The 27,318-nt window shown below is 37.3% G+C and overlaps 1 protein-coding gene across 2 annotated transcripts in view; it reads right to left on the reverse strand.

The window, feature by feature from the left end:
• atp1a2a (ATPase Na+/K+ transporting subunit alpha 2a) overlaps positions 1 to 27,318 on the reverse strand; it is a 53,991-nt gene that overhangs the window by 11,947 nt on the left and 14,726 nt on the right. For both annotated transcript variants that reach the window (XM_023279313.3, XM_055014464.1), the window contains exons 9-15: positions 25,037 to 25,235; positions 22,829 to 22,938; positions 17,644 to 17,778; positions 12,541 to 12,620; positions 9,277 to 9,386; positions 7,886 to 8,061; positions 1,454 to 1,590 (exon numbers count right to left, since the gene is read on the reverse strand). In XM_023279313.3, coding sequence (XP_023135081.2) covers positions 1,454 to 1,590; positions 7,886 to 8,061; positions 9,277 to 9,386; positions 12,541 to 12,620; positions 17,644 to 17,778; positions 22,829 to 22,938; positions 25,037 to 25,235 — 947 coding nt within the window. The remainder of the gene's footprint in view (positions 1 to 1,453; positions 1,591 to 7,885; positions 8,062 to 9,276; positions 9,387 to 12,540; positions 12,621 to 17,643; positions 17,779 to 22,828; positions 22,939 to 25,036; positions 25,236 to 27,318) is intronic.

A 27,318-nucleotide genomic window follows, 5' to 3' on the forward strand; every position in this document is an offset into this window, starting at 1 on the left:
GTCGGTGATACTGGGGGACAATTATGCAAAAGGAGGCAATGACATTTTTCTCCTTTCCCCTCAAATTTGTGTTTCTCATACAAAATCCGACAGCAGAAAATACGCCTTTTCGTGCTTTATGTTGAGAGGGAAGAATGTGACATTTTAAGTGTTAGTGTAAAGGTAATAAAGTCTACCTCACAGCAACTCTAACATTTGTTCATTGTGTATAAAGTGTAAAAGTGATAATTTTTTTTTACAGTGATTTATATGCAGGACTATTTTATAGCAAAACAATCTGATCATCTGGAATCTCTCAATCAAGCGTCTGCTTTGTACTGTCATTATGATTTTCTGTATCACGAGTTTACTTTGTATCTCATCTGCATACAGAACAGGAATCTCTCCTCAGTTACTTTACTGTACTTCTGATTTTTCTTCTCTTTTGTTCTCCATTAAAGGAGTTTTTCCTGAAACATCAATGATCTTTAGATGTACTGGTGCATTGTTGTTTTTGTTTTGTTTTTTTTAATGCTTATTTAAAATTTTTTTACAGAAATATTCAAAAATAAAAGACTACTATTTTACAGATTTCTCCAATTTTGTTAAATTTTACATAATTTATATGTATTATGTTTAATTATGCATAATAATAACTAGTAAAAATCACAGAAAAATCGATTAATTTACACATCAACCAATAAAAAACAAGCCAAAACTGTAAATAATGTCCACGTCAAAAATCGGTATTTTATAAGCGTTTATTTGTTCTTGTTCTTCTCTCATGTTTGACTGTGAAATTATTATTTTTAGTGCATTTGAATCAGCAAAAAATAAAGTAATTATTATATTTTACTGACATTTGCTGTTATGTGGGGGAAAAAGTCTGTAAATTAAGGACTGAAGAATAGTTTTTTGAACTGGTTCTCAAGCAGATTTTGCCTGTTACAAATAATAACTAGTAAAATTGCAGAAAAATATATATTAATTCCCATGCTGACTGTAGAAAACAACAGGTTAAAACGATATATAGCATCCAAAAATCTGCATTTTTACAAACGGTAATTCATTCTTTATAGTATGTGACTGTAAAATTACACTGTTGACTGCATTTAAATCAGAATTTGTTATTTTCACAGTTTTTAGTATTTCACAGGATTTTATGTGTTTTTCTAGCACTTTTGCTGCCAGATTTTCGACATTTTCTACAGAATTTCCTTTCTACAGTATAGGCAGATACTATCCTTCACTAAGCTGTTGGCTTAAGCTTTATTTTGAGTGGACAGACATTAAAGCAGTACTCATCTTTGCATCTAACTCTCCATTAAGCAGATTAACTGCTCCTTTAAACACATGCACACATGTCCTACAGAGACATCAGCGCTGTTAAACTCAACCACTCACACAATCACACAAAAAGTCACTTTTAGACGCTTGAGCACACACAGCACAAAACCTCCCCTGACACACACACCTGGGGTTAACTTGGCTCAGAGGGATGTTCAGTCTCTCAGCGATGTCCTCCACCGTCTCATTGCCCTCAGAGATGATGCCTACACCTTTAGCGATGGCCTTGGCTGTGATTGGGTGGTCGCCAGTCACCATGATCACCTGACCGCAGACAGAAGGTCCCATAAATCAGAGAAGCTTTATCACATTAAACCCTGTTGTAGCTCATCTGTGTGTCATGTGTCGCAGCATGTTTGAGCTACAGTGCAGTTATAAGTCATCTAAATGTGTTGTGTAGTTACACTGGAAAAGAAGAGGGCTATTATGGGTTAAGGGTTAAAATCTGACAGTATAACCCAAAAAAAAAATATCTTGGTTGGTGAGTTCCCATTGAGGAAAAACAAGAACAGTGTTTGGTCAGTGTTCGATACATCAGCTAAGTACTGATGTACAGATGATGGGTTTATTATAGCTCACACCCAACAGACCTGATATGAGAATCCTTCCGTAAAAATACACATTGAACAACCACAACTGTGACATTTCTAACTCTATCATTCCTTCCCTCCCTTCTACAATTGTCCTTTTATAGCTGTTGCTAAAAAGTAAAATTTTATGCAGCAGACATATTTATTCAGACATCCTTTTTGTCATGTTTCTCACAACACACTACAAGTTGGGACATTTTAAATTACCTGACTTCAGATTATGGTCCTCTAAATGCACAGTAGCAGCATTTCCTACACTCCAGTTGCAGTTTAGGCTGCATCAGAGGTCTATGGTAAAATCTATACCTGTATGTTACTTTATAGTTTGGTAATCAGGTTGACAGCCAGAGCACCATGCACTCTCCGGTAACTTTCTAAATAAAATACTTACACATGGCATCCTTGATGACATGACCTGTACTCTTGTGAAAAGCAGATCATATGCCACAGTAAGATCATTTGCAAAGCTGATGAAGTTATCGCATGAGTTCTACAAAATCAGCAAGGAGAATTGTGATTCAGATCGTGAATTGAGATTCTACCTGAAAACATCATCATATGATCTTCTGGCCCAGCTGCCCAACCTGGAGAAGTCACAACTAGCACAAATCTATATAGATTAACCAAATTATTGAAATATTGGAAGAATCTCTGAAATCTGTCCACAAGAGAAATAAAAAACATGCTACATAACCAACAAGAAGTTATTTATAACTTAGAACGTTTCTTAGTCTCTTTTTGACTCAGTCTGCCTGAACACGAAATAGGTTCAATGAAGCTTACCCAAACCCAACAATCTCATGGGGCCTTGTTGTTTTGTGTCAAACCCGTGCAGAACTAACCATGTCAAGTTCCCAAAATAATCATCATTATTCGCTCATACAACTGCAACAAGTGACAATAAGTCATATGACAAGTTTCAGGGCAGCATTTGTTAATTTTCTGTCTGTTAAGTAATAGAGTGCCTATTAAGAAGGATTCATCTCCCGTGGAAGGCTTCTCCTTTTATTGCTTTTCACTATGAATTTCTTCATTGGAAAAAAAAACTGTGAAAAAAACTCTACAAAGACGAGTCTATATTTTTGCAAATATAATATGTAAAATAAGTGATTGCATAAATAGTGGCTCATCTAATTTAACACAGGGGCAGCCAATTCATGCTAGAATCCACATAATTAGTGAGACAATGATCAACTGAGGTGCAGTCGAAGTGTCTCAAGTGATTGTATTATAAAGACACCTGAATATGGAAGGTCTACTCACTGGTGAATCAGTACTTCAGATTATATCTAGACTATACCATGAAGACAAAAGAATGTTCTAAGCAACTCTGTGAAAAGGTTATTGAAAGCATATTATAGATACACTTTCCATGTCACTGACTATCCCTTGGACGACAGTTAAAGCCATCATTAAGAAATGGAAGGAATATGGCACATGTATAAATCTGCTTAGAGCAGGTCGTCCTCAAAAACTGACTGAATGTGCAAGAAAGAGATCAGTAATGAGGCCACCAGAACACCTATGGTTCTCCTGAAGGAGTTACAAGCTGCAGAGGCTGAAATAGGAGAGCATCCAACAACTGTTGCCTATTCTTCACCAGTCAATTCATTATGGGAGAGTGGCAAAGAGAAACCCAGTGTTGAAAAAATCTCAAATAGAGTTTGCCAGAAGACGTGGGAGACCCTGAAGCCAACTGGAAGAAGGTTGTTTGGTCTGATTAGACCAAAATTGAGCTGACTGGCCATCAACGTAGATGCTACATCTAGATGAGAACACTGCACATCATCACAAAAACCTTCTCCCCATCAAGAAGCATGGTGGAGGCAGCATCGTGATGTAAAGCACGGTGGTGGCAGCATCGTGATGTGAAGCATGGTGGTGGCGGCATCATGATATGTGGACGCTTCTAAGCAGCAGGCCCTGGAAGGCTTGTAAAGGTAGAGGAAAGTCTCGGGAAATCCTGGAGGACAACCTGATGCAGTCTGCAGAAGAATTCTGACTTGTGAGGTTTCTTTTCCAGCAAGACAACATCGAAACACACAGCCAAAGCTCCACAGAAATGGCTTAAAGACAACAAAGTGAATGTTCTTTAGTGGCTGAGTCAGAGCCCAAGCCTTAATCCAATTGAGAATTTGTGGCTGGACTTGAAAACGCTGTTCACTCACCATCCCAGTGTAACCTGACAGAGTTTGAGCAATGTTGCAAAAATAGATGGGGTGAAATAGCAGTGTCCAGATGGGCAAGCCTGACTGAGACCATCCATCCAGCATCAGCACTATAACTGCAGCCAAAGATGCATGTGCTTCTTCATACTGACTTGAAGCAGGCGAATTCTCAAATAATCACATATTTTACATTTTGTATTTTAAATTCACTGACATTACTTTGTAGAAATCTGTTTTCAGTTTGACATGAAAGAGTCTCTTTTTGTGTATTTGTGTCAAAAAAGCCAAATTATATTATTGATTTAATCTTGAACAGCAGTAAAACTTCCAAGGAGGGCTTTTCATAGACACTTTAGTGGATACAGTTTTGTACTCTCTCACTTAAAATTAACTGACAGAAGCAGACTTTACTTCATTTCATCACAGAGGTAACAAAAGAACACACTGTATCATGGATATTATTATTTTCAATTTCTCCAAGGTCACACAGTGGAGAGAGTTTTCTGGCTGCAAAGAAACTCCTAAATGCAACTTTTAAAATATACATTTCTGTGGGGAAAATTAAGTAATAAACCTAATAAACGGTTACAGGTTCTGTTTGAGGAGTTATTAGTAATACATGCATATACACACGTGCATAAAATAGTTGGTACTCCTTGGTTAATGAAAGTAAAACCCACAATGGTCACAGAAATAACTTGAATCTGACAAAAGTAATAATAAATAAATAAAAATTCTATGAAATATAACCTGTGAAAATCAGACATGGCTTTTGAACTGTGGTTCAACAGAATTATTTTAAAAATAAACTCATGAAACAGGCCTGGACAAAAATGATGGTACCCTTAACTTAATATTGTGTTGCACAACCTTTTGAGGCAATCACTGCAATCAAACCATTTGTGTAACTGTCAGTGAGACTTCTGCACCTCTCAGCAGGTATTCTGGTCCACTCCTCATGAGCAGACTGCTCCAGTTGTCTCAGGTTTGAAGGGTTCCTTCTCCAGACGGCATGTTTCAGCTCCTTCCACAGATGTTCAATAGGATTTAGATCAGGGCTCATAGAGGCCACTTCAGAATAGTCCAATGTTTTCCTCTTAGCCATTCTTGGCTGTTTTTAGTTGTGTGTTTTGGCTCATTATCCTGTTGCAAGACCCATGACCTGCGACTGAGACCAAGCTTTCTGACACTGGGCAGCACATTTCTCTCTAGAATACCTTGATAGTCATGAGATTTCATTGTACCTGCACAGATTCCAGACACCCTGTGCCAGATGCAGCAAAGCAGCCCCAGAACATAACAGAGCCTCCTCCATGTTTCACAGTAGGGACAGTGTTCTTTTCTTCATATGCTTCATTTTTGCGTCTGTGAACATAGAGCTGATGTGCCTTTTGTCTCATCTGTCCATAGGACATTCTCCCAGAAGCTTTGGGCTTGTCAACATGCAGTTTGGCAAATTCCATTCTGGCTTTTTTATGATTTGTTTTCAACAGTGGTGTCCTCCTTGGTCGTCTCCCATGAAGTCCACTTTGGCTCAAACAACGACGGATGGTGAGATCTGACACTGATGTACCTTGACCTTGGAGTTCACCTTTAATGTCTTTAGAGGTTGTTCTGGGCTCTTTTGTTACCATTCGTATTATCCGTCTCTTCCATTTGTCATCAATTTTCCTCCTGCAGCCACGTCCAGGGAGGTTGGCTACAGTCCCATGGATTTTAAATTTCTGAATAATATGTGCAACTATAGTCACAGGAACATCAAGCTGCTTGGAGATGGTCTTATAGCCTTTACCTTTAACATGCTTGTCTATAATTTTCTTTCTAATCTCCTGAGACAACTCTCTCCTTGGCTTCCTCTGGTCCATGTTTAGTGTGGTACACACCATGTCACCAAACAGCACAGTGACTACTGTAACCCTATAAATAGGCCGACTGACTGATTACAAGTTTGTAGACACCTGTGATGCTAATTAGAGGACACACCTTGATGGAACATGTCGCTATGGTCACATTATTTTAAGTCGTTTCTAGGGGTACCATCATTTTTGTCCAGGCCTGTTACATGAGTTTATTTTTTTAAATAATTCTTTAAAAACACAGTTCAAAAGCAATGTCTGATTTTTATTGGTTAATTTTGATAGAATTTTTATTTATTATTACTTTTGTCAGATTCAAGTTATTTCTGTGACCATTGTGGGTTTTTCTTTCATTAATCGAGGGGTACCAACAATTTTGTCCACGTGTGTAATTTTGATATATAGACAGATATACAAGAACAAAGAACCTACCTGTTTAGATTTAGAACCATATCTACATCGAGCTTATTTTTATTTAATCTTATTTTATCTTTTCTTATCTGGTACAAAGCCTCTGAACCTTTTATATCAAGAATATCAACAAAATGGAGTTTCTCCTTGAAAATCCCCATCACCACTTTAATCTCCAGCAGCAGATGAGTGCACACTACACTGCACACCATATTGAAATTTTAGCATCTAGTAAAAAATAATGAAAGCAACAGAGCCTCATGTTTCCTCCTGAGATTGGCTATGAGAATATACAGCAGCTTTGGACCCAAAACACTGCACACTGACAGTCATATGAAGGACGCTGAAATACCTTTTCAGAGCTTTTCTGCACAAACATGTCAACTACTTTAAGGCCAGTTCAGAATTGATTTGTACAGTATGATTGTTTACTGGAAATAATACAGAAAAGAGCTATTTTAAATATTCTAAACAGCATTTTTTTCCCTATAATGTAATTTCCCATGTGCATCATTGGTTACATAAGCAGTGTAATTATACAAATATTACCTGTGGGTCCAAAGCTAATTGATAAACAGCATAAATAAACCCCGAGCTATAACTTGACGTAAATACACAATGTTTCCGCCAGAAAGACACATGGAGTAATTATGTCTCAGTCAAAAACATTGCTATTTTAACATTTTATCAGATATGCCATCAGTTTTTTAACAGACATCTTCACCAACTTTTGCCTCTAGTTTGTTTTATAAGCCATTTACAGCATGTCTCTCTGAAACTCTATTCTCAAGGGAGGCAGGGTAACTACACTACCTGAGATTAAATGCGTAAAATCCCTTTCCTGTATTTGTTGTCATTCCCATGAATTCGAACGCATCATTCTGCTCATTATCCATTTTCGTCTCTGCTGGAAGTTGTTTAACCTTCCTGCGGCCTTGCTTATTACTCGTCTAACAAAACATCTGGTCGGTGTGTATTTGGCAGTTGATTAACATATAATGAACGTTTACGATGAGTCTCCTGAATCTGCAATCTGCTAACTGGATCCTTTTTAACAATTTTGCCATCAGAAGATTATGAGTTCATGCCTTTGACATGCTTCCTTTTTTAAAATCAAATCGGAAATTCAATTTTGTGGTTTAATCCTAAATGCACCAATTATGAAGTATTTTCCCGGCTGAAAACTATAATTTGGCTAAAGCTGTTCTTCTATATAGAAGAGCTCAAACCTGGTTGAGCTCTGAGCAAACACTGAAGCTGCTCGTAAAGCTTCTGTTATTTCAGCTGGCTTTCTTTTTATATCTGGGAGCGATTACACTAAATATGCTTTCGGCTTCATTTATCCACCGGTCATCATCTATCAGGGCCCCTCGGAGGTGATCAATTGTCATTTGGGCTCAAACTCTGCGATTTAAAAAAGACATTTGACATGCAAATCCCCCCTCTCTGTCTCTAAAAAGCTCAATAAATGAGGCCCCAGGAAAAAGGCTTTTCAGGAAACTACAGTGAAAGTTGAATCTGTGGAACCAATTACCTTGATGCCAGCGGAGCGGCATTTACCCACAGCATCAGGCACAGCGGCACGCGGCGGATCAATCATGGAGATGAGGCCCAGGAAGCAGAGCTGCTCGGTGGGGAAGTTCATGTCGTCGCTGTCGAAGGTGAATCCTCGAGGGAACTGGGATGAAGAGAGATTCAAGTGGCAGAAGCCTGCAAGAGGGGAGGAATCAGTTAGGTGATTGTTCATAACTGACTGAAATACGTCTCGAAGAATATTGCAGATATTGGAAAAAGAACTCTTGATGTTTTCCTGCTTTGACATCAACTGACAGTTTCTCTAGAACTCCAAAGAGAGGACACATTTTTCGCGACCCTGAGGAAGTCCAAAACATCCCAATAATATGCTGCTGCTACTTCTGCTGCTGTAGATTCTGATGTTGCTATTTACAGTAAAACACTACAAAGGAATGCAAATATGAAAGATGCATGAAGGCTTTTCAAAGCCACCTTCAGAAAAATGCGTTGCCCTCTGTCAGCTCCAAGCATTTACATCTCAGCACACATACAAATCATTTTTAATTTGAGAGGTAGATTTGCAGGTTGCGGGTTTGAATTACAAACCGAACCAGGTACATTTATTAATTCATGAACCGCAGCTTTTCAGATATGTATCTCTTGAATCTCTATAGAGTAAAACAAAATAGTAAAACATGCCTGATGAAAAACTTTAAAAGTCTAAAAGTAGAAAACCTTTTTTTTTGTCATGAAACACCCGACCCATCATCATCATCACCCAAGGCATACGTGAGGCTTAATAATTTACATGATTTCATTCCAAAAATGGCACCGATCCAAATTCCCACTGTTGTGACACCTACTCTTACAAAATGATGATCGCACATAATTATTACCTATGGCACTTTTTAAAAGGTGCCAGGTAAGTTTTTTTTTTCCTCGGTTGTCAAAATGATGACATTTAAAGAGTCAGGATGCAGAACACTTTAGAGATGCTGAAAGTTGAACTTAAGGTAATGATTTTTTCAAACCCAAAATGTGTATTTTATGACAGAGAATGTTATTTCAATATATTATGTTGCATTTTGTGCAAAATTTTATCATAATTAAATTACAATGTCTGCTGATAAATCCACAAGAAAGGCCATATTTCGATTTTTTTTGGAACAATGGTAATTCTAGCTTTGGATCCATGTCAGCTGGAATTCTGTGTAAAACTGCAGTGCCAAAGCTTCCCTCTTTATTATTTATTTTTCAGTGACAGTGTTGCAGTGACAGCATTCTACTCTTTAATGGGCACATTTGGGTAAACTACCCTGTTTGCTAAGGAGAGTATAAAAAGTAAGCGCTGTGTCCAACTGCCTCTCCTCTGTATCTATTCCCAAACAGACCGGTGGCAGCAGAGCGTACCGAGCACTCGTTCTCCCAGTCCGCCCAGCTCCATGTAGGCATTTTGGAAAGCGTCTCTCCAGCTTTCATCGAGTGGGTGCTCCTGGCCATGGATCATAATGGTGCTGCACCTGTAAAGCATTTAATAGTACATTTAGCTGGACTGAATGCTTAAAATAATAACTCGGTCCGTACAGCATTTGTGATACATAAAAAGGATAAAAAGTGACCTCCTTCTGGATGAGCAGCTGTTCCACAATCCTACCTCCCATGCTGTTAACGTGAATAAAGAAAGAGTTCCATGAAAAGACCAAAACCAACTGTGCGCTATTCTGTCTCTCAATATTTCCCTGACAAAAGAACACAGCTAAATTGCATTCTCCATTGTATTTTTCTAAATAACCTATTCATTTTGTTTGATTATGTTTTAAATCAACATATCTTTGACATTTACTGCTTTACTGACGCTTCTTTGCAGCCAACCAGCCACATATTAGATGGTGAAGGATGAAAAAGCTCCAAACATGTTGTCAAAGAGTGTTATTTTAACCCAAATCCCCCATTTAATTTTGGTACATAACTTTACCCAAGCTTCTAACAAGTAGCTATCATTGTGAAAATGTCAATTAAAGTGTGATATTTTACTAAACCTAACCAAACAATGAATGAAAACCAAAATTAGTTTCAGAATAGTGGCCATAGAACACAAGTAAAACTGTAGCTACAGACTTTTTCTATCTCCTTTCACAGAGTTTATTGCTCTTTTGAGCTAGAAGCTTTTCCTGAAACTTTATAGTCCCTGGAAAATATGTTCCTTTCAAAATATAAATGAGAATTCAGTTTGCATTCAGCTGCATTGGAATGTAATTTTGGGAGACGGGGTAGTTGTTGTGTTTGGTTCATTGAATCCAACCAAAGATGTAAATCTTTAAAAATGTCTTACAAATGTTTTAATATGTTATTTTACCAACCCTGTGTCTGAGAAATTAATGTTTTGTTCAAGTTAACTCCAGCAGTAAAAACATTTTGAAGAAAACCTAATTGTGATCTGATTACTTTAACAGAGAAGCTGTCAGTAATGCTCATTCACGTGTTTTTTTTCCTGGAAAATATCTAACCTTAAGTTAAATATCCATTTGTTGTGGCAGCAGGACTTTTACAACATTTTTTATTGTTGCGTTGGCAGCATTTGGTCAGAGTTAGCGAAAGATTGCTTTTGGATAAAACTGAACTCCAACCCTAACTTTTACCCCTAACACAACATGTGTAAAGTCCCTGTAGGCTCATTGATAAAACCCCTAAAAACTCATTGTGTGCATCATGAAGCTGCTTTCTACTGCTGAAACTTATGGACTGTAGAACGCCTTCCAAGACTGCTTTCAGGGAAGTTCCTACTCCAGGGGAAGTACATCTGACCAACCCTGAAAAAATGCTGTGTGGGTCTTGATTCTGGCTGATTAAGCTCAGATATGACATCAAGCATTATTTTTTAGAGTAGAAATCTGGTGCTCTTTAGTATCACTATCAACAATGTAAATTTTACCAGATAGCCTGACATAATGCATTATCAACTCAGTGCAATATCAGTATTTGTCTACTTATGGACAAATCTGTGCAGTATAGATAAAATCAGTGCAATATTAGTACTTCTATCATATAGTATCGTTTCATATAGTACCGTATCAGATATCATTGTATCATATCATATTGTATTGTATCATATAGTATAGTATCATATCATACAGTATCGTATCATATAGTATCATACCGAATCATATAGTATCACATCATATAATATCGTATCATACAATATCGTATCATATAGTATCATACTATATTGTATCATATAATATCGTACCATTATAGGATTGTATCACATCTTTTCGTATCATACCATATAGTATCGCATCGCATCATATAGTATCGCATCATATAGTGTCATGTCGTATCATGTAGTATCATATCATATAGTATCGCATCATATAGTGTCATGTCGTATCATGTCGTATCACATAGTATCATATCATATAGTATCGTATCATGCAGTATCATATCATATAATATCGTATCATATAGTACTGTATTGTATAGCATCGCATCATATGAAATCGTATCATATAGTATCATATCATTTAGTATCTTAACGTATCATATCATATCGTATCAAATACTGTTGTATCGCATCATGCCGTATAGTATCGTATCATATTGTGTTGTAATGTATCGTATCAAATATTATTATATCATATCCTATAGTATCATTTTGTATCGTATCATATAGCATCATAACGTATCATAACAAACACTCCACTGCACTATTTCCTCCGTGTTCATAAAATTTAATTTACACCCAGTAACTACATTTCATTGTTGTTTTCAGATTTAACATTGCAGTCAAAGCTGTCAAACCTTACATCACCATGCAAACAGAGAGGTTAAGAGGGATGATTAGGGAGTATTTCTGCAAAAAATAATACCCCCTCATGCTTTCCCTGAGTTCCTGCAGTGAAAAGCCACCTCATGCTACATATATAGATTTTTTTCTTGCATGAAAATAATCCATTCCTGCCTTAAAATAACTTAGATGTAACTCTACACTGTTGCTTCCCCTAAAAAAAGCAAATCTATGAAGTCTCCCTCAAATAGCTGCAGCCTAAGCACACCAGCTCACCTTCGACTCGATGCTGACTGCAAGTTTTACTCATAATATGTCCTCCAGAATATATAAGAACACTATAAAGACACAATAACAATGTTTTTAAAAAACACCTTTTTAAGAGGGGAAGCAACTCAGCTGTATAGGAACATAATTTCTGAGCGACAGGGTTACATTTTCCTGCAGCAGGAGGGCATGCTGAATTTAGTGGAGACTATTTTCACCAGATTAATATACATTTGGTGCTCTAGTGATTGCAGCTGGATGGTGCATGTAAGATTAAGTCTAAATAAACTACAGCTTGTGTGCTCATGTTCCATGTTCCTGAAGGACCCTGTCATCCAGTTCAACAGTTCAGCTGTCTGACATGTTTTTAGCAGTTTTCATTGGAAGTTTAGCACAGATTAATAAGCTCTTTAAGGATGTTTATAGAAAATGTTAGTATAATGCTGGTTCTTTTGCTGTTTTCACTGGTAATAGGAAAGAAATATCTACAATATTGCTGTTTTATTGAAGAGTAGTGTATCTTTCTGCATTCACAGAAAAGAAAACTGTAAATGAAAGACAAGCCTGATTTCCTGCTGCTTTCCTTCTGAGACATATAATCAGTCTGTTATTGATTAACCAACCTGTCCAAGATTCTCTCTGGCGCTCCTTTCATGACCAGAATATGACCAGAGGGATTGTCCTCAGCTTCATGCACAGAGAGCTTGAAAAAAGAAAAGAAGAGAAGGAAAGGAAATGACACGATTTGTTCTAATAAACAACACACATGCAGTTTTTTTCTTTTTTTTTTTGCAAGTTGTTTCTTGTTGGTTGAAAATTATTTTGTTTCAAGGAAAAGGCTAAAGACAGACGTGCTGCTTAGTGATATTCAACAATGTTCACGTTTGTGCTGGCTGTCAAGTTAGTTTTTTTGCACTTTGTCCAAAATAAATGTCTCATCACAGCTGACTAGACTGAGAGGAAAGTGGAAGTCATATGTCTTCCCTCTGCTGAAGGAGCGCATGTATTCCTGTGGCGTTACACCTTACATTAGCCCTTCCCCCACCTCAACCCACACACCAATAGCGGCACACACACGCCCAAGTAATTCGTATCTGAGTCACAGCATATCTAATCTCAGAAAACCAGAGCAAAAATTGCTTCTGCCCCCTCCCTCCACTCTCAACACTGATATTGCTATTTCAGGGAAACAGGTGCACAAAATGCATGCAGGAGGTCCTTTGTTAGCTTCAGCATCACTGTCGTGTTTTTCATGTGCTGGCTCAAACCTCCTGACAGTTCTGGGGAAGACTGAGAGTAGAGAGTGGAGCAGATACACAACCCCTCATCCTAATTGCTGGAGTCCCTTTAGCGAGGTGTCGAAGCCCTTTGGTGATGACTTTATACATAGTTCAGTATTAATTTAATAACTTTGAGCCAGTGTTGATGTTGACTCTGTGGGAGCAAACTCGGCTTTTAAGTTAAAGTTTATCATTTATTCATGTGTCGGTCATCTATTCATAATCGCCTGCTCATATTTTCCCTCATTATCAGGATGCTGATGTATTTTTATTTTAAAATTTAAGGATTGCAGCATGACTGACATCACATGTATGTAGGGAGTCGAAGAGGGTCCAAAGCCTCATTAGGAGCTGCTATATGCTGGTTACTTGTTAATTTATGGGACTGTGCAACACTAACCAATGGAAATTAGTTTCTGTGTGCTGCATATTACAATAAAAGTTGTGTTTTTTCCTTGAGATTGGTTAAATATTCCTCTATATCCAGATGAATGACAAATTAAAGGAGCTGCTTGAACCATTGACCCATACAGTGAGGGAATCTTGTAGCTCTTTTAAGCTTTGGAGGACATTTTCCTGCATGTTTTAGGTCCATGTGTGCCCTTTAGAGGGAATTTTCAGTGCAAATCAATGCAAAGTTAATGTAAGCATGTAAATACACCCATTCATAGGGTCACTGAATAGTTTGAGGAAGTTTGAATAATATACTATGACTTTTGTATTCACCAGGTCTCAATCAGCTTCATCTAAACACCAAATAAGGCGATATCTATTGGAAGAATGGTGTTTAATCTCTCCAGTAGGCTTGGTGAATCAACGTCAAAGAGCGTTAAAGCTGTTCTGGTGTCCCAACATCTCACTAAGACACTTCATACTGTTTTTTCTCTTCTCTCTGTATGTATTTCATCAATGACCTGCAAGTAGTTCATGTTTTTTTTCCCATGTTCTAAGAGTTCTAAGCAGTTCTTGGCATTCACAGGGCTAGCTCAGCGGTTAAGACCCTGATCTGAAGGTCGGGGGTTCAAGTGTTGCACCCTTGAGCAAGGCCCTTAACCTTTCCACTTCAGGGGCCCTGTAGTCTGGCTCACCATGCACTCAGCCTTCTAACAAACCAGGATATGCAAAAAGACTGCAATTAGCTGTACCCTGTGCAATGAAAATAAAGCTGACTTTAGGATGCAACAAAGCACGGAGCTTAACCGAAGATGTTCTGATCTATAATGTAGACGACAACGGCACAAAACTGAAATCCTGCACAAAAAGTGATGCTTTTGTTTTAGTATCAAGAGAATATATTTTAAAAAATTAATATCTGTTCTTCACATCTCCTGATGCATCATGAAGTGAAAACACCAGCAAAACACGCTTGTTTACAGTTCATACCTCAGAGCTCCAAGCAGTTTCTGGGCATTCTTTATTTGCTGCTGTCACATTTTTACTCACTGTGGGCTCATTTTTTACTGCAATATAAAACCTTGCACCTCTATGGAAACAGAAAAACTATGGCTAGAAGTTGACAGAATTTAAAAATGTCTTTTGTGCTGTATGACACTGCAAAGGTTTAGATTTATTTGTTTGTATCACAAAAAAATTAAATTAAATTTTCACAGTGTTGTACAGAGGTGTTGCCCAAAGCATCCAGTATTGGAGAAAAAATGGTGGCTACATATAGGATAGATATTTAATTGTCTCCATTTACAAAACCTGTACAAACTACTCTGCACATCAACTATAGTAAGATGTTTGTGCATCCTCCAACAACTTGCTCCTCTGTTTACCATTTTTGAACCATGCCGCATTCATTTTATTGTTCAAATAGGTTTTATTTTCTTCATAATCTGATTATTTTGTTTCCATGCTCATCACATCTCTGTTTTGTGCAAACACTGCCTGTAGTTCAATCTAAAAGTCTCTGAATTTTTGTCACGACTGTGAGTGCAGACTTTTTTTTTTTTTTTTTTTTTTTACATGATGTGGTGGAATAAAGTGATTTTGAAGAGATATCAAGATATGAGGCTTTCCCAACAGAATCAGACATCTCATGATCACTCATTATTCATTCAAGGGCAGTCAGAAAGTTGAAGATCTGCAAATTCTTTCTGTATTTACAGTTTCTGGCTCAAAAAACATTGTAATTTTGTTGATTTTTAAAAAGATAACATCCTTTTCAAACCTGCTGCCAGGTTCTGCTATTGTTGAGTAAGCCAGCCAAGAGCCTTTTAAAAAGATGTTTTAATTAACGTATTTCATACAATAGGTCTTTTCACCTAAACCTACATGCATCTCATTTCATCTGAGCCATTTCTGTCCTCGTGACATGAAGTCATTCTGCTCAGCCACGAGCTAAAAGAAGGTGATGAACATATTTCCAGTTCTTCAACGTAAGTCTCTTGGCCGGGACTTTTCTCCACAAATGTGATTTCTGTGCACTGAAAAGCAGCATCATCTTAGCAGCCGAAGGGAGCCAGTTCATAATCCAGATGTGAACATAAATAAAACACATTGTATAGAGCTTTAATGCTTGCAGCAGTTTTTTTCTGTGACCAATAATGCTGTGCTTTCAGCCTACTGCGCAGCTTCCAGGCATGAATGTAGAGCAGGGCACCAGTGTGGATGTTCTGGCTGCCTTCCCGAGATGGACAGAGGATAGAAAATATACATGCATTATTCAGAACTGGCATGTCAATATAAATATACGAGCTTTTCACAGAGATATTGGAAATTAGTGTGCAAAACTGACAGAAATACTGACAGCGAAAAAATTGGAAACATTAATAAGTTAAAACATGAAAAATCTAAATATAAATGGCAAACAATAAGTAAAGATTGATGAATTAGTTAAAAACCTAAAAAAATGAAAATATAAATGGCAATGATGCATTAATAGAAAATTAAAATGAACAAAAACAAGATAAATAGAAATGTTAAGTTTAGAACAGAAACAATTAGTTGAGTTATTGATTAACCAGACAGAGAGAAAATGAATGAGTCCCTATTTTCATAACGGATTTATCATTTGTGTTATTTTTCAGTAGCAAGTGTAAGTTTGTTAAATGCAAATTCTTTTCTCTTTTTGGACAAAATTGGAAATAAATGCCACCTCTGGCTAAAAATGTTTTACATTTGTTCAAACAACGTAAAATAAAAGAATAAATGGCATGGTTCATTAATAGAAAATTAAAAGAAACAAAAAAGATAATAAACTTTTGAATTTTAAAGGAATGAGTCACTATTTTGAAAGTTGATGTCATTTCAGTGACTTTTCAGTAACTAATGTAAGTTTTAAAGTGTAACTGTTTCTCTGTTTCTGGACAAAACCAGAAATTACAAATTTCGTTGCCAAAAGCATTTAAAAAATGAAAAATAAAAGTGTAAATAACAATGCTGCATTAATAGAAAATAAAAAGAAACCCTAAAAAGAAGACAAAAATTTAGATTTTAGAGGAATCAGTCGCTATTTTGAAAATGTATACGTAATTGCAGTTATTCTTTAGCAACTATTCTAAGTTTCTTAAATGTAAATTCTTCTCTGTTTTTGGACATTATGTGAAATGAATGTGATCTCTGGCTCATTAACAACTATTTTTTTGGAAAAAAGCTTTATAATTTTTTTTAAAGAAGTATAAATGGAATGTTGCATTAATAGAAAATTAAAGAAATCAAATTTAAAAAAAGACAAAAATGTAAATTTTAGAGGAATCTGTCACTATTTTGAAAACGTATGCAATTACAGTATTTTTTCAGCAAGTAATGGAAATTTCTTAAATGTAAATTCTTCTCTTTGTAGACAAAATGAGAAATTAATGTTACCTCTGGCAAGTCGATGACAAATTTCATCTACAAAAAAATTTCGAAAAAAAAATTGTTTAAAAAACACTAAGTACAATAAAAGTATAAATAATAATGGTGCATTTATCAACAATCAAAAGAAAAAAAAAGATTAAAAAAATGGAAATTTTAGAGGAATCTGTCACTATTTTAAAAATTGATGTAATTGTAAATTCTTCTCCGTGGACAAAATGAGAAATGAATGTCACCTCTGGCTAGTCCATGACAAATTTTGTTTGCCAAACAGTTTGTAAAAATTTCAATAAAGTATAAATGGTTAAATAAAAGTGTAAATGGCAATGCTGCATTAACATGAAATTGAATAAAACAAGAAGAAGACAAATAGAAATGTCAGTTTTAGAAGAATCAGTCACTATTTTGGAATGTATGTCCTTTCAAGAACTAATGTAAGTTTCCTAAATGTAAATTCTTCTGTTTTTTGACAAAATGAGGGGGGAAATGTCACCTCTGGGTAGCTGACAGCACGCAATTGACAATGAATTCAATTAAAATGAAATATGAGATTGTAAGTAAATGCACAGGGCAAACTTGTTGTAATTGTCAGTGCAGCTCCGTCACAAAGCAGGGATGCGACGTGACGTTAATCCCGTGCAGTACCTGGTACTTGTTGGTGGAGTTGAAGGGAATCTCTGCCACTTTGGGGTTTCTGGCTCTCATGTCACGAACGTTCCCGCAGCACAGCTCGATGCATTTCAACAGCGCAGACTCCGATGCATCCCCCGCTGTCTCCCTCTGGGGAAACACACACAGCAGCACATTAGCACTGTCGCTCACACACGCATATTAAGAAATGAGTGTTGTCTGTCTTGCTGCCTGTGTTTATCACTCTGCAGTGCAGGAGGAGGCTTTTGGATTATGTGTTATTTAATTAATTACAGCAGCGCCTGAGATACCTGAGAGGACTTTCTTCACTTCCATTACGGGTCTCATTAATGCGGCGGAGCGTCATCTGCATCATCAAATACTTTGCAGCAAGATTGTTTTGAAAGTTACGCAACAGCTTAATGTAAAAGTAATGAAAGTGTAAAACTTGGATAACAAATAATCTGATTAAAATAGCTCTTCTGGAAGCTGTACGTGTTTGCAGTTTTCTAAAGGGCAGTTTTTAAAGATCAGAAGTTCACAAGATGCTGGAAGTAAATATTGATGGAAGAATTTGCTTACTGACAATAATCAATAACAAAAGGGTCACCAAGTTTCACTAATTGAAAGCCTGAAGTAATTAAAACTTCCTGATTTCTTATTCTAAAAGTGGTGAGTAGAAATCAAATAGATGCTTTTAGAGACAGAAAAGGTTAAAATTGCTCCCTGAGTTTAAAGGGTCTCAGAGAAACATTAGGAAAATCTTTGTTAGTAAATAAGCTGGTGACGGTTGAGTGAATCCCTGTCAGCATCCTGCTGTTTGAGTTCTCACTCTGTAGGTGGGCAGCAGCAAACATCTTGGGCATCGGCCAGAACACTGGTGTGAGATAAACAAGACTGAACCAAACTGACCTGCATCATGGTGACAGACGAGGGAACTAAAATTACACAGTTTGACTGGAAACTAAATTGAGACTAAAGACTATATTTATAAATAGCACTGGAGAACAAGGCGCAGAAATAATTCTGGTTATGAAAGATGATTGTTTGACTGATGTAATGTTTCTTCCCTGATTTGTATATTCAGGAATCCAATGTACTTAGAATGTTGGTTCTAGTTTTTGGTCACAATTCTACTCTGGGGCTGCACAGTGGCTCGGCAGTTAGCACCGTCACCATGCAGCTAGAAGATCCCTGGTTCGATTCCCCGCCTTCCTGGGATCTTTCTGCACGGAGTTTGCATGTTCTGCCTGTGCATGCTTGGGTTTTCTCCAGGTACCCTGGTTTCCTCCCAGACTCCAAAAACATGCTGAGGTTAATTGGTGATTCTAAATTGTCTGTAGGTGTGAATGTGAGTGCGACTGTCTCTATATGTAGTCCTGTGATAGACTAGTCCAGGGTGTCCTCTGCCTTCGCCCTAAGTCAGCTGGGATAGACTTCAGCGACCCTAATGAAGATTAAGTGGCGTATAGATAATGGATGGATAAACTATATTTGACTCAATGCTGGAGAACAAGGCACAGAAATAAGTCTGGTTATGCAAGATGATTGTCTGACTGATGTCATGTTTCTTCCCTGATTTGTCTCTTCAGGAATCTAACATGCTTCCAATGTTGGTCCGAGCTTTTGGTCACATTTCCGCTCTGCCAAATAGGATTTATTGGTCTTTTTATGCTAAAATGGAGTTTCTTATGGCACCTATCAGGTTGTTTTTCCTGACTAGATCCTTGTGTTGTGCTGCTCTCAGATGTACACTACTATTCAAAAGTTTGGGGTCGCTTAGAAATGTCCTTATTTTTGCAAGAAAAGCAGTTTTTAAAAGCTTAAGAGAGGCGCTGAAGTAAATCATAAATGTTACATCCTTTAGATATTCCTGAAAAAAAATCATCCCAAGTCATTTTTATAGAAATCAGCCCACAGGTGATCAAGAAAGTCACGGGAGGTCTCATTGTTTAAGTTATGTTACAATCCGCTGGCATTAAAGAACTGATTATTACATGTTAATTGTTTCACGTTCTTCAACACTCTTCCTATAAGGCAAATACAAAATGGCCTGATATCATCAAACATATAAATTTCATATGTTGGTAGTGAAATGACAAAGCATCGCTTCACAATGGAAGTCTATGGGAACTAAATGGCTTTAAATTGCTTGTGAAAAGCTTAAAATGTGCACAAATGGCACGTTAAAAGTGGCGAGGTACTTTAATATGCCATCCCATGATATCAGGTTGGTTCCTTAGATTCTAATTTGTTTTTCAGTGCATGTAAATGTGGCCAGCAATTATGTGTAGACTACCTGCTCAAGTAAACATCCACACACTAACTCACCTAAAGACACAGATGGTAGTGAGTCCAATTTTACAAGGTTCCAAATATTATCATCCCCTGTTTGGCTGCACATTGCTTGATGTTTGTTTTTGTGATTTTTTGGCGGTTTATCTGCTCTGACTCGTGCATCAAATTTGCTTGTGTGGTACTTGAATCATTTTGCAGGAAAAATTCCCTTTTGATAACCTGCAAAATCCATCTTCATAAAAATTCCACCATGATAACCGCAATCCAATCCGCCCTTGGGCCAATTTATTAAAATCGACGCCGAGCTGACTGACCCGACGCCTAATACACCAGCAGGAGCCCGAACCGAGACAAGAATTTTCTCTTTGTTTCTGTTTACTCATTCATGAACAGACGCAAAACAAGGACGCACGCTCTGCAAGATTTGTCCTTGTTCGTGCCTTTTCATGAATTAATAAATAGATCAAGGAAATTCCATTTCTGTGTTTGTTTTTTTTTCAGGGTGCAGGCGGGGACTCGGCGTTGTAAAGCTACCGGAGCCTTGACTGTTGTGTTTGAGTGCTGTCAGGAGACACTGCTGGTATGTAATGCAGGGAGGAAGCCGGGGCACCTGGAGGGGCAGTGGAGGAAGCTGCCGGAGCCGGGGCTGCTCCCGTCGGAGTCAAGGAGCCGTAAATCCCCGTCACCCACGAGCCACGCTGAGCATTTCTTCAGGTCAATGTAGCACAGGCAGGAGGATCTCAGTTGGTACAACGCCTGGATACTATTGACTCAACAACCAGCAGTGTGTGTGTGTGTTTGTGCATCTGTGTGGGGGAGTTATTTCCAGGGGTGCATTGGATTATCCTCAGTGTGTGTGTGTGTGTGTGTCTGTGTGTGTGCGTGCATGCGTGTGTGTGTGGTCTGCCTCCTGTCAGTCGGTTCTGACAAATTATTTCTATGCGTTGTTGTGGTTGTTTTTTTGGGGAGGGGGGATATGAACCGACCATAGAACAGAATACAAACAACAATTGCTCGTGTTCACTCTAAGAAAAGTGTTTTTAACTGTAATATTTTTGAACAGTTTACTGGTATTTTACAGATTTTTGATTGTATTTTTTTACTGTACTTAAATTTCTTTAGAAATGGTATGTGAAAAACTGAAAAGTTGTAAAGAGTTAGTTACAGTATTTCTATTTTTTTAACTTCTTAATTAAGTATATTAAAGATTTAAAAATGGTAAATATATATTTTTAAGTGTTATGTGACAGATTTTCTCCATTTTATTAAATTGCAGAAAATAACCAGTTAAATAGTAATTTTACTTTTTTTTATTTTTACAATGTTCAACAATGAAATTACACAATTTTCTTTTTGTACTTAAACAATCAAACAATACTGTTTTTACAGATTTTTTTTACAGAGGCTAAATGAAGTATATTAAAGACTGAAAAATAGAAAATATATTTTTTAAGTGTCATTTAACAGATTGTCCCATTTTTTTGTATTTTTTTTAAATCACAGAAACAGTATTAATATACTAGCAAATTGTCCAAAATTAGGTCAGAACTGTCAGTAATGTCCACATCAAAAAATATAATTTTTGGCCTTCAATCATCTTTTTTCACCCTATGTAAATCATCCATATATATATATATATATATATATATATATATATATATATATATATATATATATATATATATATATATATATATATATATATATATATAGTAAATATAAAAAAATTTTTTTTGTTTTTTTTTCTTGAATCCTTAAACAAAAATCCAAATTGTACTGATAGCAATTTGTTGTTTTGCAATATGTGGTTGGACACTGACACTGTTTTACTCCATTTAAATAATCTAAAAATAACATAATTTTACAGGTATTTTCACAATTTTAAAGTTTTTAAATGTTGCAGTATTTTTAAAAAACTTTTTTACCTTATTTTTTCTGACAGCCATTTTTTTCACTTTTTTTTTACAGTGTACTGAGCCTTTGTATAATTTCTTAAACTGCAGTGCCAATCAGTGTTATGCTTTATGCTGCATCTCTGCATGAATACATTTCAGAGGAAACCAGCTGCAAGATTAAAACACTGATTAGACAATACACCACCAATGGAGGCCATTCTTCTGCCTAATGAGTCATTTTGGTATTTTAAATCCATTGTCACTTTACTTGAGTAAGATTTTGAATGTGAGTCTTTAACTTGAAGTATTTTCACATTGCAGTACTGCTAGCTTTACTTGAGTACAGGATCTAAATCCATTGCCGTGTAACAGATGTGATCAGATTAGTTCCACTTTGACAAAGTGACACATTAAAATACTTAAGACCATCAGTACAATGGGTACTTTTTCTTCTCTTGTGAAATACGTTGCTAATAAGTCTGTACTTCTTGTACTTTTCTATATTTAAAGGCTAAATCTGACATTATTTTAAGCATTTAATACAGTCAACAAATTCCCAATGAAGTGCGAAGACGTGGCTCTTTTTGCACTTTGATTGGTTATGGACAGTAGTGAGTTCCCTGCCAAAGAGGAATTAACTATATGAAGCTGTGGACACAAAGACAATACTTGAAGGATGAATGTATTGACGACTTTGTCTTGTACTTTTGGTTGTAATTGCATATTTGTCATTTCTGTTTTACCGCTGTTATTACCAATAAGTGAAGGATCTGAATACTTCCAGTGTGCTGATGTTAACTTTGTCCTGCTGTGAGCCATGTAGAAAAAATCCCATTTTATGAAGAATGTGCATGAATTATGTGATCTGAATCTGCAGAAAGCTGCTCATAATGGCAGTGAATTAAACCCAGCGTGTTCCAGTTTACCTCAGTGTTTTACAAAGGTGAGATGATTCCTGAGACTGAAGGTTTGCTTTTGTGGTGTGAGCGAGTATTGGAGGTTCGTACCATCAGGATGGGGGAGCTCTCCTGTCCGGCTTTGAAATCAGCTCTGTTGCACAGGCCAGCCACGCGAGACAGGGCACTCCAAGTACCAGAGCTCTTGTCAAAACCCGAACCTGAGAGAATAGCAGAGGAGGCTGTGTTAGACTTTTCTGTTTTTTTAAGTGGGGCTCATGCAGTATTTATGCTACAGACTTAACTCTCAGTTCACAGAATAGCACTGGATGTTGTAGCTAAATAGCAGAATAGGGGTCAGCTAAGTTGCGCAATCACTTTTTCCCTCGCAAAAATAAGTGATTTTTCAATTCCCCAGTTTGGGAAAATGTCATTCATTTTTAACTAGAATGTCTCAAAAATAATGTTTGGAAATTACTTGTATCAGAATTTCCTCCCCTCCTACCCAGTCGAACTGAAAATGACCTTCACTCTGCTGCCGGCGCCTCCATTCATTTTTCATATTTGCCTATTTCTCCAGAGTGGTCACTGTCATTGTTATTGTGAAAACAGAATAGCTTGCCCCTGTATGTGCACTGTGGCAAACTGTGGCTCGAGTTGTTGAGCTCCACAAAGCGAGGTTGCAAAAGGCTCCACAAACCTGCAGCAGCTGCAAAAATACTCTGATTGAATACAGTGTTTTTCTCCAGCACTAGTGCAGCTTTTGTCAGCACCACTCATTGTATGATTGCACAACTGTCAATACTCATTGGTATGCAAGGAAGACTTGTTGTTAGATTACAAATAATATCTTGTAAATGCTAGTAATTTACATGTTCACTGCACAAATTAAATAATATCCACGTTAAAAATGTGTATTTTTACAAATTTTACAGTATTTAAATCAGAAAAAAAAATCTAAATTAAGGACTGAAAAATGGTAAATATATTTTAGAACTGGTATTTTACAGATTTTACCTGTTTTTATTAAATTACAAATAATAACTAGTTAAATCACAGCATAAAAATAATAATTTTGATGTTAAATGTATAAGATTGGGCCAAAAACTGTATAGAACATCCACATCAAAAATCTATAAATAGCTGTTTGTTCTTTGACAACACATGGCTGTAAAATTACACAGTATTTAAATCAGCTAAAAACTAAGTAGAATAAGGAATGGAAAATGGTAAATATATTATTTAACTGTTTTTAACAGACTTTATCTATTTTATTAAATTACCAATATTAATAAGTAAAATCAGAGAATAAAAGTAGTAATTTACTTGTTACCCATATAAAATTAGGCCAGAATTGTAAATAATATCTTCATCATCTTTATTCACCATCACCTCTATGTTTTTCAGTAGTAATTGTTTTTTGTTTTACAATGAAAATTGACACAATTAAATTGACACTATTTTTTTTTACTGTATCTAAATTAGCAAGAAACATAATTATATTATAGATATGTCCTATTATTTGACAGAAAAAAATTTACATGAAGGACTGTAAATGGTAAACCATTTTCAAACTGTTATTTCACAAATTTTCCGTGTTTGGTTAAACTACAGATAATAACAATTAAAATCACAGAAAAAAAATTGCAATTTACATGTTAACTATATAAAATTAGGCTCAAACTGTATATTTTATCCACATCAAAAATACAGTTTTTTAACTGTAACTGCATCTCTACTTGAATACATTTCAGAAGAAAATATTGTGCTTTTCACCTCCAGTTAATTCTTTTACAACTAAAGTTTTCAGCCTCCAAAACCTGCAGCAACTGCAAAAATAGATTGAATAAAATGTTTTTCTTCAGCGCTTGTGTGGCCTTTTGTCAGCACCACTGGCTTTTCACTGTATGATTGCACAATTGTCTGACTCAATACTGATTGCTATTCATGCATTTTCTTTTCTCTGCCAAACCTTTAGGTTATTGTTAAAAGCTGCTTTGAAATTTGGCTTGATTTCCCTGTGTTTGGGAGGAGACAGGAATCCGATTGGTTCCACGGCAGCTGCTTTTGCTGAGGAACTCTGGGAAAAAGACACGTTTGCTACTGAGGGTTTGTGCCGCCCACCATATACCACCACGCAATTAATCCTGGCAGCAGAATGAGGAGTCACGTCGGTTTGGCAGCGTGAACATTGGACAGATGAATTCCAGCAGGTGGTCACACTCCCCTCTCTGCATTCCCACACACTCTATTTCCCCTTTCTAACTCTGCTCTCTCCTTCTACCTTCCCTCCTCCCTTTCTTTTCATCTCTGTCTTACCAGACTGGTCCTCGGTGGTGTCCGCCTCGTGGATCTGGTTGTCGAACCACATGTGGGCCACCGTCATGCGGTTCTGGGTCAGCGTGCCCGTCTTGTCGGAGCAGATGGTGGAGGTGGAGCCCAGAGTCTCTACAGCCTCCAGGTTCTTCACCAGGCAGTTCTTCTTGGCCATTCGCTTGGCAGTGAGAGTCAGACACACCTGGGAGAACGGCAGGAGGTGAGAGGAGGAAGATGGAGGACGAGGACGAGGAGAGGCGAGGACGGATGATTGTTAGTCGACAACGGCATCGAGCATGTGTACGCAGTGGTGCGTTCAAGTGTTTGTGCATGTGAAGCCATGCGTGGGCCAGGTGCCTTGTGAATGTGTGTGTGAATCCATGTGTGTGTGTGTTTGCTTGGCTGGTTAACAGCAGGTGAAAAGGGACATAAAAACACAAAGAAGAGACATTTTCCATATGTTGCATGAGGCACGTCAACACACATTAATTCAAGCTGATCACAAACACGTCACACTTCCACAAACACTTCCACACACAACTCATGGTGTATTTAAAGCGAAAGAAACCAGCCACTGGAAGTTAATTTATTTTTTGTGACCAGTGAAATGTCGACTGATGGCATTTCAAATGCCAGCTGGCATCCACCTCGACTCAGAGTCCCGTTTATTGTTGCAGAAAACTCCAGCGTTTGAACGACTTCAACATTTGATAATAAATCACTTTGCTGTGTTCTGGAGCATCATTAGAGCTACACCCAACATTCACTGAGGGTAAATTAGGTGTTAGGAAAAGCACAGGTGTAACTAATAACATTGATGGTGGCTCAGTTCCATGTAGATGTGCCAGTAAACCATGACGGAGAGCCAGCAGGCACACTATCAGGGCTCTGCAACTGGCACGCTGCAAGCTGCACTAATCAATATTTTTATGTCAACAATGGATCAAAGGGCCACATGTAATGTGAAAGCAGGTGCTCCAGACTAAAGGCCTGAAGAGAATTCACACACAATTCTGAAATTCTACTATCTTCTACAGAGCTTTTGAGCCTCTTTTAGTAAATTATTTTGGCTTTCGGGCCTCCAAACTGTGGCGTTATTCACCATCTATCCATTCATTTGATGTTGTGGTGGGATCTTTGCAAGCAGGGAGATGAGTACTGTGATTAAAACGGATCATTTGCTGCAAAGAAATAGCAGGGAGGCCGTACTGCATAATTGAAATTCTCTGCGAAACTGTGGTGGGTTGGGAGGTTGTTGCCATTGCCCTCCATTTCTATCGTGGGGTATCTTCCCAGTCGAACGTACCTGGAAAACCTCTATAAACCTCCTAATCAATAAGATGCCAGATCTACCTCAACTGGCTTCTATCGACATAAAGGAGCAGCGATTTTGCTCCAAGCTACTCTGGATGTTTTATCTCTGAGGCTGAGCCAAGTCACCCTACAGAGGAAACTCATTTCAGCTGCTTGTATCCGCAACCACATTCTTTTGGTCACTACCCAGAGCTCGGGACCATAGGTGAGGGTTGGAACATAAACCGACTGCAATCGAGAGCTCTTTACCATAATGGTTTGGTACAATGCCTGCATTACTGCTGATGCTGCTCCGATATGTCCGTCTTACTCTCTTGCACTCTATTTTCCCGTCAACAACATCCCAAGATGCTTAATCTTCTTTGCTGGTTTCCATCAAGAAACCGTGGCCTTGGACTTGGAGCTAATGCCTGACCCAGCACCAGACATCTAATATACAAAGTTAGTAACTAGCTGGTGAAAAAAGTCATTTATTAAAAGTTGGTAGGCTGCAATTTTTTACAATAATTTGACAAAAACCCTACTCTAACCTTTCACCATATTGTAAGTCAGTTGGTCTGAGAGGAAATTAGAATTCTGCACCTCATTTTGGCTCAATTTTCAGGCTTTAGAAAATCTACCCAGTGATAGGAGATTTTAGCCAATCACAGTATTTTCAGCAGGTGAGACAATATAAATGGCAATAAAGTCCAAAAAGAGACCAGGATTTAGTGCTACAAAGAGTTAAAAGGAGGACTCTCACTTGGAGGAGTGGTGTTCAGATCCTGGGCTAAACCACAAATGCATTAAGACTTTTAGCTCAACTATCTAATGCTTGTCTAGTGCAAAGGGCGTAGAACCACCAAAGAGTCCAATAATTGTTTCTCAGGAATCGGTGAAGGCAAAATCTGAGCTAAAAGAAGGCCAGATACTGTCCTCCAGTAACTTCACAAGTTGATAATATGTCATATGTCGTTTTTTCAACCTGTTAA

This window comes from Amphiprion ocellaris, chromosome 10 (genome assembly GCF_022539595.1).
Source record: "Amphiprion ocellaris isolate individual 3 ecotype Okinawa chromosome 10, ASM2253959v1, whole genome shotgun sequence".
Classification (NCBI taxonomy): Eukaryota; Metazoa; Chordata; class Actinopteri; family Pomacentridae; genus Amphiprion; species Amphiprion ocellaris.